The 13,055-nt window shown below is 46.8% G+C and overlaps 1 protein-coding gene across 3 annotated transcripts in view; it reads right to left on the bottom strand.

Moving 5' to 3' along the window:
- LOC106611943 (collagen alpha-1(XXIII) chain) overlaps positions 1-13,055 on the bottom strand; it is a 265,001-nt gene that overhangs the window by 5,625 nt on the left and 246,321 nt on the right. For all 3 annotated transcript variants that reach the window (XM_045724032.1, XM_014212635.2, XM_045724033.1), the window contains exons 19-27: positions 9,149-9,193; positions 8,868-8,948; positions 8,173-8,226; positions 7,980-8,045; positions 7,848-7,874; positions 7,701-7,760; positions 3,588-3,659; positions 3,450-3,476; positions 3,304-3,357 (exon numbers count right to left, since the gene is read on the bottom strand). In XM_045724032.1, the coding sequence (XP_045579988.1) occupies positions 3,304-3,357; positions 3,450-3,476; positions 3,588-3,659; positions 7,701-7,760; positions 7,848-7,874; positions 7,980-8,045; positions 8,173-8,226; positions 8,868-8,948; positions 9,149-9,193 (486 nt within the window). The remainder of the gene's footprint in view (positions 1-3,303; positions 3,358-3,449; positions 3,477-3,587; positions 3,660-7,700; positions 7,761-7,847; positions 7,875-7,979; positions 8,046-8,172; positions 8,227-8,867; positions 8,949-9,148; positions 9,194-13,055) is intronic.

Below are 13,055 nucleotides of genomic sequence, written 5' to 3'. Positions count from 1 at the left end.
AAATCAGTGTAGATGAAGGGGAGGTGACAGGTTAAAGACGGATTTATAAGCCTTGAGACAATTGAGATATTGATTATGTATGTGTGCCATTCAGAGGGTGAATGGGCAAGACAATATTTAATTGCCTTTGATTGGGGTATGGTAGTAGATGCCAGGTGCACCAGTTTGGGTCAAGAACTGCAACGCTTCTGTTTTTTTTAAACTCAACAGTTTCCTGTGTGTATCAAGAATGGTCCACCACCCAAAGGACATCCAGCCAACTTGACACAACCGTGGGAAGCATTGGAGTCAACATGGGCCAGCATCCCTGTGGAACACTTTCGACACCTTGTAGAGTCCATGCCCCGACGAATTGAGGATGTTCTGAGGGCAAAAAGGGGTGCAACTCAATATTAGGAAGGTGTTCTTAATGTTTTGTACACTCAGTGTATCGTAGACCAGTTGTGTTCATTAAGTATCTACTGCATGTAACACATATTGTTGGAACATTTTGCGAGTAAGCCAACAGTTCTTCATGCTTTAGTATCTCCATCAATGTCATTGTGGAGGAAAAGTAGGCCACCATTTTTGTCAGGACATACTGGGATTTTGAGGTTGAGAACTCTGGCCCATGCATAATGCAGCATCATAATGCCATTGCCATGACAACATACCTAACAATCCAGATGTTGCAGGAATGCATTCCGTTTCTTTATCACTTGCTGCTGGACACTTGGTGAGATATCAATATCAATATTGAGAGAACAGCATTGTTTTACAAAGTACCCTGAGAGAATGGCTATTGGCACAAATGCATCTGCCGTTACTGGTGAGAAGGCTTATTAAACTTCATCATTGCGTGAGTCAGTGCCACTGGAAAGCTCTGTAGGACTACAATTTCCTCCTCATATTGTACAACCTGTGTGTCTCAGTGTGCCTATAGTGTTTTTAAATAGATATGAAAAACATGGGTTCACGGTAGGCCTATCACAACATTGAATTTGAAGGAGAAAGCAAGTGCATGATCCCACATGAAATATGGGAGTTCTTTTACATGCTCCGGAGTTAAGAATATTGTTAGCTTATATCGAGAGACCAAAAAAGCTAAACAGATAAACACATAATAATAATTAGTACTTCTAATTCTATGGGGGGCACATGAGAATTCTGTCCCTTCAAATAAGCATCACTGAACATCACCATTGATGCCACGCCCTGACCTGAGAGAGCCGTTTTTCTCTGTTTGGTTAGGTCAGGGTGTGACATGGGGTGGGCATTCTATGAGTTGTATGTCTATGTTGTCTTTTTCTTTGATTGGCCGAGTATGGTTTCCAATCAAAGGCAGCTGTCATTTGTTGTCTCTGATTGGGAATCATACTTAGGCAGCCCTTTTTCCCACAGTCTGTTGTGGGATCTTGTCTTTGTGTTGCATGCCTAGCTTTTCGTTCGTTGTATTGTTTTTGCTGGTTCACATTGAAAATAAAAATATGATGAACCCACGCTGCGCCTTGGTCTCCTCCTAAAACAGCCCCCTATACACCAGACTACACACCCCTCCTATAAACAGCCCCCTATACCCCATACTATACACCCCTCCTATAAACAGCCCCCTATACCCCAGACTATACACCCCTCCTATAAAAACAGCCCCCTATACCCCAGACTATACACCCCTCCTATAAACAGCCCCCTATACCCCAGACTATACACCCCTCCTATAAAAACAGCCCCCTATACCCCATACTATACACCCCTCCTATAAAAACAGCCCCCTATACCCCATACTATACACCCCTCCTATAAAAACAGACCCCTATACCCCATACTATACACACCTCCTATAAAAACAGACCCCTATACCCCATACTATACACCCCTCCTATAAAATCCTCAAAAAGTTCTACATCTGCATTATTGAGAGCATCTTGACTGACTGCATCAACGCTTGGTATGGCAACTGCTTGGCATCCGACTGCAAGGCGCTACAGAGGGTAGTGCATACGGCCCAGTACATCACTGGGGCCAAGCTCCCAGACATCCAGGACCTCTATACCAGACAGTGTCAGAGGAAAGTCCTAAAAAAGACTCCAGCCATCCAAGTCATAGACTGTTCTCTCTGCTACCGCACTGCAAGCGGTCCCGGAGCGCCAAGTCTGGAACCAAAAGGCTCCTAAACAGCTTCTACCCCCAAGTCAACAGCTAATCAAATGGCTATCCGGACTATTTGCATTGACCCCCTTTTTTGCACACTCACTGGATCCTACCTACATACACACACAAAATACACTCCAACACACACACACACACACACACACACACACACACACACAGACACAGACACACACACACACACACACACACACACACACACACACACACACACACACACACACACACACACACACACACACACACACACACACATATTGACTCCACAAACACACACTCTCAAATAGACACAATTTCACTCTTTACATACGCTGCTGCTACTCTGTTTATTATATATCCTGACTGCCTAGTTACTTTTAATACATACTGTATTACCTCAATTACCTTAACTACCTCGTACCCCTGCACATTGACTTGGCACTGGTACTCCTTGTACATAGCCTCGCATTTTTTTTTATTGTGTTATCGTTTCCTTGAATTTTTGTTATTATTGTTTGCTAATAAAAAAAAAGCCTTACTTTGAACTCTGCATTGATGGAAAACAGCTCGTAAGCATGTCACGGTAAAGTCTATACCTGTTGTATTCGGCGCCAGTGACAAATACAATTGGATTTGATGCTGTGTATTTTGGTGGCCATATTTACAGATCATCCTAGTATATTAACAACTACAGTTCCCTACAGCACCCTAGTAGTGTACTTATGGTCCTTGTGTGGTCATAGTAACCATTAGTAATTAATCTCAGATCCCTACCCAATGTTTTATGGTATTAACATGCAGTGATGGAAAAAGTACACAATTGTCATACTTGAGTAAAAGTAAAGATACCTTAATATAAAATGACGAACGAGTACTTTTGGGTGTCAGGGAAAATGTTTGGAGTAAAAAGTACATTATTTCTTTAGAAGTAAAGGAGTCAAAAATATAATTAGCAAAGTAAAGTACAAATACCTCCAAAAAACGACTTAAATAGTACTTTAAATTACTTAAGTACTTTACACCCCTTCTAACACGTATTGGTTAACCCATCAACTTTAAACTGGCAAGACCTAAGTCAATGATGGCAGGTGACTATACAGGTGCAGCAACACTGATTATTATGTGTAATCATAGCAGGACTCTGGGCTATAGAAGAGAAGAAAATGCTCCTCCAACCTTGTCTCCTCTGTCTCCCCGGGATCCCTTCTCACCAGTCAGGCCTGGGAAACCCTGTAGAGGGAGGAACAGGTTAGTGTGTGCTGCAGCGAGTTCCCTGTGTCATAGAGTGGCAGGTCAAAGGTCAAAAACACTTTCATCCTTACATCCATTCCAGGCTCCCCGGACTTGCCCTGTCAACACACATTCATGAATGCATCAGTGCCAGCATGACTGAGACCATGAAATGCAATGACTGTAGACCTGATATACTGAGGTTATCTAATGATGATGGCGTCACCCACCTTCTCTCCTTTTGTGCCTGGGAGACCCACCAAACCTGTGGGACCAGGGGGACCCTGAGGACCATCCATACCCTGGAGAGGACAGACATACTGTATGTTGGACATCATCATACTGCTGGTCTTCCTCCTCCTAATCTCATACATACACTACCGTTCAAAAGTTTGGGGTCACTTAGAAATGTCCTTGTTTTTGAAAGAAAAGCACATTTTTTTTGTCCATTGAAATAACATCAAATTGATCAGAAATACAGTGTAGACATTGTTAATGTTGTAAATGACTATTGTAGCTGGAAACAGCAGGTTTTCTATGGAATATCTACATAGGCGTACAGATGCCCATTATCAGCAACCATCCCTCCTGTGCTCCAATGCCACGTTGTGTTAGATAATCCAATTTTATCATTTTAAAAGGCTAATTGATCATTAGAAAACCCTTTTCCAATTATGTTAGCACAGCTGAAAACTGTTGTTTTGATTAAAGAAGCAATAAAACTGTCCTTCTTTAGACTAGATGAGTATCTGGAGCATCAGCATTTGTGGGTTCGATTACAGGCTCAAAATGGCCAGAAACAAAGAACTTTCTTCTGAAACTCATCAGTCTATTCTTGTTCTGAGAAATGAAGGCTATTCCATGCGAGAAATTGCCAATATCCGCAAAACACCAGTCTCAACGTCAACAGTGAGGAGGCGACTCTGGGATGCTGGCCTCTGTCTAGTGTCGGTGTTCTTTTGCCCATCTTAATCTTTTCCTTTTATTGGCCAGTCTGAGATATGGCTTTTTCTTTGCAACTCTGCCTAGAAGGCCAGCATCCCGGAGTCGCCGCTTCACTGTTGACATTGAGACTGGTGTTTTGTGGCTACTATTTAATGAAGCTGCCAGTTGAGGACTTGTGAGGAGTCTGTTCCTCAAACTAGACACTATAATGTACTTGTCCTCTTGCTCAGTTGTGCATAAGGGCCCCCCACTCCTCTTTCTATTCTGGTTAGAGCCAGTTTACGCTGTTCTGTGAAGGCAATAGTTCACAGCGTTGTATGAGATCTTCAGTTTCTTGACAATATCTCGCATGGAATAGCCTTCATTTCTCAGAACAAGAATAGACTGACGAGTTTCAGAAGAAAGTTCTTTGTTTCTGACCATTTTGAGCCTGAAATCGAACCCACAAATGCTGATGCTCCAGATACTCAACCAGTCAAAAGTTTGGACACACCTACTCATTCAAGGGTTTTTCTGGAAACCGTGTGTTTGATACCATTTCACTGAGACCACTCCAGTCATTACCATGAGCCCGTTTTCCCCAATTAATAAGGTACCACCAACCTCCTGTGATATATATATATATATATATATACACTGCTCAAAAAAATAAAGGGAACACTTAAACAACACAATTTAACTCCAAGTCAATCACACTTCTGTAAAATCAAACTGTCCACTTAGGAAGCAACACTGATTGACAATACATTTCACATGCTGTTGTGCAAATGGAATAGACAACAGGTGGAAATTATAGGCAATTAGCAAGACACCCCCAATAAAGGAGTGGTTCTGCAGGTGGTGACCACAGACCACTTCTCAGTTCCTATGCTTCCTGGCTGATGTTTTGGTCACTTTTGAATGCTGGCGGTGCTTTCACTCTAGTGGTAGCATGAGACGGAGTCTACAACCCACACAAGTGGCTCAGGTAGTGCAGCTCATCCAGGATGGCACATCAATGCAAGCTGTGGCAAGAAGGTTTGCTGTGTCTGTCAGCATAGTGTCCAGAGCATGGAGGCGCTACCAGGAGACAGGCCAGTACATCAGGAGACGTGGAGGAGGCCGTAGGAGGTCAACAACCCAGCAGCAGGACCGCTACCTCCGCCTTTGTGCAAGGAGGAGCAGGAGAAGCACTGCCAAAATGACCTCCAGCAGGCCACAAATGTGCATGTGTCTGCTCAAACGGTCAGAAACAGACTCCATGAGGGTGGTATGAGGGCCCGACGTCCACGGGTGGGGGTTGTGCTTATAGCCCAACACCGTGTAGGACGTTTGGCATTTGCCAGAGAACACCAAGATTGGCAAATTCGCCACTGGCGCCCTGTGCTCTTCACAGATGAAAGCAGGTTCACACTGAGCACGTGACAGACGTGACAGAGTCTGGAGACACCGTGGAGAACGTTCTGCTGCCTGCAACATCCTCCAGCATGACCGGTTTGGCGGTGGGTCAGTCATGGTGTGGGGTGGCATTTCTTTGGGGGGCCGCACAGCCCTCCATGTGCTCGCCAGAGGTAGCCTGACTGCCATTAGGTACCGAGATGAGATCCTCAGACCCCTTGTGAGACCATATGCTGGTGCGGTTGGCCCTGGGTTCCTCCTAATGCAAGACAATGCTAGACCTCATGTGGCTGGAGTGTGTCAGCAGTTCCCGCAAGAGGAAGGCATTGATGCTATGGACTGGCCCGCCCGTTCCCCAGACCTGAATCCAATTGAGCACATCTGGGACATCATGTCTCGCTCCATCCACCAGCGCCACATTGCACCACAGACTGTCCAGGAGTTGGCGGATGCTTTAGTCCAGGTCTGGGAGGAGATCCCTCAGGAGACCATCCGCCACCTCATCAGGAGCATGCCCAGGCGTTGTAGGGAGGTCATACAGGCACGTGGAGGCCACACACACTACTGAGCCTCATTTTGACTTGTTTTAAAGACATTACATCAAAGTTGGATCAGCCTGTAGTGTGGTTTTCCACTTTAATTTTGAGTGTGACTCCAAATCCAGACCTCCATGGGTTGATAAATTGGATTTCCATTGACTATTTTTGTGTGATTTTGTTGTCAGCACATTCAACTATGTAAAGAAAAAAGTATTTAATAAGATTATTTCATTCATTCAGATCTAGGATGTGTTATTTTAGTGTTCCCTTTATTTTTTTGAGCAGTATATATATATGTACACACACACACAGAAAAGTATGTGGACACCCCTTTAAATTAGTGGATTTTGCTTTTTCAGCCACGCCCGTGGCTGACAGGTGTATGAAATCGAGCACAACAGCCATGCAATCTACAAACATTGGCAGTAGAATGGACTTACTGAAGAGCTCAGTGACTTTCAGTGTGGCACTGTCATAGGATGCCACCTTTCCAACAAGTCAGTTTGCAAAATCTCTGCCCTGCTAGAGCTGCCCCGGTCAACTGTAAGCGCTGTTATTGTGTCACACAAGCTCGTCACACAAGCTCACAGAACAGGGACCGCCGAGTGCTGAAGCGCGTAGCGTATAAAAAGCGTCTGTCCTCGGTTGCAACACTCACTACCGAGTTCCAAACTGCCTCTAGAAGCAACGTCAGCACAATAACTGTTTGTTGGGAGCTTCATTAAATGGGTTTCCATGGCCGAGCAGCCGCTCACAAGCCTAAGATCACCATACTCAATGCCAGGCATCGGCAGGGGTGGTGTAAAGCTCGCCACCATTGGACTCTGGAGCAGTGGAAACGCATTCCCTGGAGTGATGAATCACGCTTTACCGGCAGTCCAAAAGACAAATCTGGGTTTGCCGGGTGCCAGGAGAACGCGACCTGCCCGAATGCATTGCCCAACATCAGTGCCCGACCTCACATAATGCTATTGTGGCTGAATGGAAGCAAGTCCCCGCAGCAATGTTCCAACATCTAGTGGAAAGCCTTCCCAGAAGAGTGGAGGCTGTTATAGCACCAAAGGGGGGGACCAACTCCAATGTAATGCCCATGACTCTGGAATGAGATTTTCAACGAGCAGGTTTCCACATACTTTTGGTCATGTAGTGTATATTATTATTAATGTTATTTATTTTTGGGGATATAAGTTTTTTGTTAAAAAGACTAAAATCACCAGGAATTCAGCTGAAAATGAGGTTACTTTAGTCAATCTGTTTCCAAGTATTCCCACTAATAAAAAATTATAACTGATGGGGTCTCAATGTAATCAAGATATGCAATGATAGCTATTTTCAAAACTCCCCTCTTTTTGGGCTAGTTGTGGTCAATTTGCAGTGTCCAAATGATCATAATTATGATCCGGCCCCGCGACCATCCACTCTGATAAAAAGCTGCCCGCGGCTGAATCTAGTTGTCTACCCCTGGTCTACAGTATCACTCACCCTCAGTCCAGCAGTTCCAATGTCTCCCTTGTCCCCTTTAGCTCTATCTCCAGGCTCTCCCTGCATGGGAACACATGATTCTCACTCTACACTCCAGAGCAGCTTCAGAATACAGACATTACTGGAGCCCTGGAGCTCTAATCTTACCTTAGGGCCAGGCATTCCATGGTGACCCTGGAAGACACAGAGATCATATCAGTGCTATGTATCTGAAGGGATTCAGCCGCATCATGTATATTGGGGAACAGAGGGGTGAAGCTGTTATATTCTAACACTCACCATGTACCCTGGAGGTCCGGGGAGTCCTGGGGGGCCGGGGGGGCCCGGCTGAGAAATCATCTGAACCTGAATAACAAAACACAATCAAGATGATCATATCAATGTCACCCCACTGTCTGTCTGAAGCAGTGTTAAAACCAATGCCCTGTGGGCCAACTTGTGCACATAGTGACTTTCAGTGTGTTTCTCTTACCAGGTTATCTTCCAGCCTGGAGTCTCCCATCTCTCCCTTCTGTCCATCTATTCCCTGAGACACAGACAGACAGACAGACAGACAGACAGACAGACAGACAGACAGACAGACAGACAGACAGACAGACAGACAGACAGACAGACAGACAGACAGACAGACAGACAGACAGACAGACAGACAGACAGACAGACAGACAGACAGACAGACAGACAGACAGACAGACAGGGGGATTTAACATCTTACAGCACTCAACAGGTCGTGCCACTCAACAGGTCGGTCCACTCAACAGGTCGTGCCACTCAACAGGTCGGTCCACTCAACAGGTCGTGCCACTCAACGGGTCGTGCCACTCAACTGTCTGTCTATCAGTATCAGTGTATGACTAGTCTCTCTCTACTAACCCCTGGCCTAGAGACTCAGTGTATGATTCTAGTCTATCTATACTAACCACTGGCCCAGAGAGACACGTCAGTGTATGATTCTAGTCTATCTATACTAACCACTAGCCTGGAGACCCATCAGTGTATGACTAGTCTCTCTCTACTAACCCCTGCCCTAGAGACTCAGTGTATGATTCTAGTCTATCTATACTAACCACTGGCCCAGAGAGACACGTCAGTGTATGATTCTAGTCTATCTATACTAACCACTGGCCTGGAGACCCATCAGTGTATGACTAGTCTCTCTCTACTTACCCCTGGCCCAGAGAGACCCATCTCTCCTTTCTCTCCTTTCTCTCCGATTGACCCTGTCTCCCCCATATCTCCCTTCGGACCCTAACAGGAGAGGAGGGTAGAGTTCAAAGGTGAGGGGAGCTTCGATTAATTATGTTCATGATCATCCCAGATAAAAATTGCATTAAATACAAAATGTACTGAATGACTGTTCTGTTCAGCGAACATTGGAATGATATGCTGATTTAATGGGATTGTGGGATATTCAAAATGTTAACTGGACATTAGTGTGACTACCATACCTTCTCCCCATCCAGTCCAGATGGTCCAGGCAAGCCTAGCTCTCCCTGGAGTGGGGAGGAAAATAACTTAACTCATCCTCAAGAGTCTTCATTGACTTCCAGTGATTAAAACTACAATGCATAGTATTTTACCCCCCTCATTTCCTTCAGAACTTCCTCAATTCATCAGGGCATGGACTCTACAAGGTGTCAAAAGCATTCCATAGGGATACTGGCCCATGTTGACTCCAATGCTTCCCACGGTTGTGTCAAGTTGGCTGGATGTCCTTTGAGTGGTGGACCATTCTTGATACATACATGAAACTGTTGAGTGTGAAAAACCCACCAGTGTTGCAGTTCTTGATTCAAACTGGTGCGCCTGGCACCTACTACCATACCCCGTTCAAAGGCACTTAAATATTTTGTCTTGCCCATTCACCCTCTGAATGGCACACATACACAATCCTTCATTTACATTGATTGAAGTGGATTTGACAAGTGACATCAATAAGGGACCATAGCTTTCACCTGGTCAGTCTTTGTCATGGAAATAATGTTTTATATACTCAGTATATATTGATATAATGTATTGTAGCAGGCTCAAGGGTGTGGGGTTTCCACGTCACCAAGTTCAATAACAAAACATGCACCAGTAGCACAACTAGAATACAAATGGGCAGTTTATTAGGGATTTTTGTACACTGGGGAATAAGGGGGAATTCACCAATTACTTCACAGTTCACAAGCCTTTCTCGTAGTCCATTCCGTTCTCCAGGGGTAATCCTAAAACTCGGGGGGGCTGCACCACTCACTATTTGATTATATCAGCTTCCAACATCGTTTTTATCTCGGTCCTGACAGCCTCTCTCCTGGCTTCCGGTAGAGTTTCAACTTCACCTTTTTCCCGGGTCTGATGATGATGCTGTGCCAGATCGGTGTGTCCTGGTTCACTGGAGAACAGATCCAGGTTTTGGCCGACCAAATCCCTCAGCTCCTGCTTCTGGGCTTGGCTCAGCTGCTCCCCCATTGGCACCTCCGCCAACTCAGTCTCTGTGGTGGCCTTCTTCGGGGAAATAGAGTACATCACGTGCATTCCATTTCTTTAGCAAATTCACATGGTAAAGCTGGGTCAGATGCCTACGTGTCGGCTGTCTGACCCTACATTTAACTTCACCCACCTTCTCAATGACTTCGTATGGCCTGTTCCATCGGGCCAAAAGCTTACATTCTGAGGTGGGGACAAACATCGACACTTTGCTCCTGGATGAAAGTCCCTTCGTTGTAACCCTCTGTTGTACACCCGCGCTTGGGCCTCCTGGGCCTCCAGCATGTGTTCCCTTACCAGGGGCCACAGGGTTGCCATCCAATCGCTCATGTCACCCACGTGCTCCACCAAGGTTCGGCGGGGCAACGGTTGCGGTTCCCAGGCTTCTTTAGCCACGTCCAGCAGTCCTCGGGGTTGTCTCCCGTACAGGAGTTCGAAGGGAGAGAATCCTGTTGAAGCTTGGGGCACTTCTCGGATCGAGAACATCAGGTAGGGTAACAGCTGGTCCCAATTCTTTCAGTCAGCCTCCATCACCTTCTTTATCATCTGCTTCAGGGTTCGATTTAATCTTTCCATCAACCCATCAGGCTGTGGGTGAATCACTGAGGTGCACAACTGGATTATTTTCATTAGCTTGCATAGATCCTTCATGATTTGTGACATGAACGGGGTGCCTTGGTTGGTCAATATCTCATCGGGGATGCCTACTCGGGAGAACAGCATGACCAACTCATGTGTGATTCCCTTGGTGGCCATGGTGCACAGGGGAATGGCTTCCGGGTACCTGGTGGCATAATCCAGAATCACAAAATCACTAGAAAGTATTGGTGCCCTCGGTTGCTCTTGGGTAGAGGTCCCACCAGGTCCATTGCAATCCTGCTGAAAGGGACTGAAATAATAGGTAGGGGAATTAAGGGACTGCGAAAACTGGGTTTTTCTGGCACTCCGGGCAACTGCGGCAATATTCTTCCACTGCTCTCTTCACCCCTTGGCAGTAAAATTGTGCCTTGATCCTGTCTAAGGTCTTCTCCAGCCCTAGGTGAGCCCCAAGAAGGTTGGAGTGCGCCAAATGCAGGACAGATGGTACAAAGGGACGGGGACCCAACAAAAACTACAGACATTCGTCATTCTTCTTCACGACCTGATATAGCAACTTGTTCTTTATACAAAAATGGGAGTAGGTTACTTGACTTACCCCTCCACTGGCTTTCCGTCTACCGCAGCCACCTGCTGGAGAGTGCTGGTCAAGTTGGGATCCTGCAGTTGGGCCGTGCCGAACCGGCCCGCTAGAGAGGCGGGCTCTGGTGCCACCTCATGGTTCATTGGGAACATGTCTTCCAGACTCGCCACCTCTTCGTCCAGTCTGGCTTTAGAGTCCCCCTCTGAGAGGGGTTTGGTTGATGCCTGCGGGTCCACATCCTGGAATCCACACATCCGGTCATTACGCCATCTGGCATCCCTCCCACCTCTCCGGCTTCCTCCTCCCTTCTGGTTCCCTACGTCTCCAGACATACTGGTCCACAGTTGGCTGACCATCGGGAAATCCCTCCCGATAAGGACCGGCACAGGCAGGTTTGGGACGACTCCCACTGGTCTTGTGTGTTGTCCCTTTGTGGTCTGTAAGTGGAGGAGTGTGATAGGGTAGTCCTTGGTCTCACCGTGTATGCACATGATGGCCACGGTCTCCGCAAGGTTCGGGGACTGGGCGATGATCACCATACTCCCAGAGTCCACAAGTGCCGTGGTGTCCTTTCCATTGGCTCTTACCGGGGTGACAGGGGAAGGACCACTCTCCCTAGTCCAGCATGCCATCAGCAAGCCGCAGGGCCACAGGTTGGCTACCTCACTGGTTGAGGCCGAAGGCATTGGGACATGGCAGTTTGAACAGTTCCAGGCGATGTGTCCCGGCTCTCCACACTCATAGCATTTCCTGCTGTCCAAGAAGGGGCGTCAGGGAGCTGGCTGTGGGTGTTCCTCCATCCTTGGCCGGGGTCCCGGCGTGGTCCTCCATCCTTTTTTGCTCCTTCGGGCGAGTGAAGGGTTCCTCCTTCCGTGGTTGTCCACTGTGCAGGACCTCCAAAGCCACCTGTTGTCCTTCCACCAGTTGATCTGCGATCTGGGGGTTAGCTTGGCTGGCTAACTTTTTAGCTTCGAACGGGAGAGAGCGTAGAAATGTATCTATGACCACTTTTTCGATGGTCGTGAGCATCAGGGGCTCAGTAGTTAGCCAGCCTAATTAGATTATGCATTTGTGATCGGTGGGATGCTGTAAGATCATATGCCCAATCATGGAATCTTTGTGCCCTGCTAATCAGGGTGTAAACATACCGGTGCAGGATCTCCTTTTTCAGCACCTCGTAATGCGTCGCCTGGTCAACCGTCAGATCCTGATAGGTCTTCTGTGCCACGCCTGACAGGAAGGGTGCTAACAGGCTGGCCCATTGCTCATGGGGCCATTTCTCCCTAGCCACCATCCTCTCGAAGGCAAGCCTCAATGTCGCCAGCCTCTGTCAGCTTCAGTATAAAGCTACTGGGTTCTGGACAAGAGAATGCTGCGCCTGCCACTATGCCGGCCTGGGCAGCTGTCAGCTGACTGAGTTCAGCTTGCAGGAGAGTGGTCATCTGACGCTGTTCATCTTGCAACTCCCAATGCATAACCAGCTGTGCTATGTTCGCCTCCACTATTGTGCTCTGTGTCTGTTTAATTATTGAGCTTGGTTTGGGTTGCCCGCATTCTCCAACATATGTAGCAGGCTCAAGGGTGTGGGGTTTCCACATCACCAAGTTCAATAACAAAACATGCACCAGTAGCACAACTAGAATACAAATGGGGTGTTTATTAGGGATTTTGGTACACTGGGGAATAAGGGGGAATTCACCAAT

The sequence above is a fragment of the Salmo salar genome, chromosome ssa09, assembly GCF_905237065.1.
Source record: "Salmo salar chromosome ssa09, Ssal_v3.1, whole genome shotgun sequence".
Taxonomy (NCBI): domain Eukaryota; kingdom Metazoa; phylum Chordata; class Actinopteri; order Salmoniformes; family Salmonidae; genus Salmo; species Salmo salar.
Note: the sequence above shows the minus strand (reverse complement) of the source record. Positions and strands in the feature narration are given on the sequence as shown.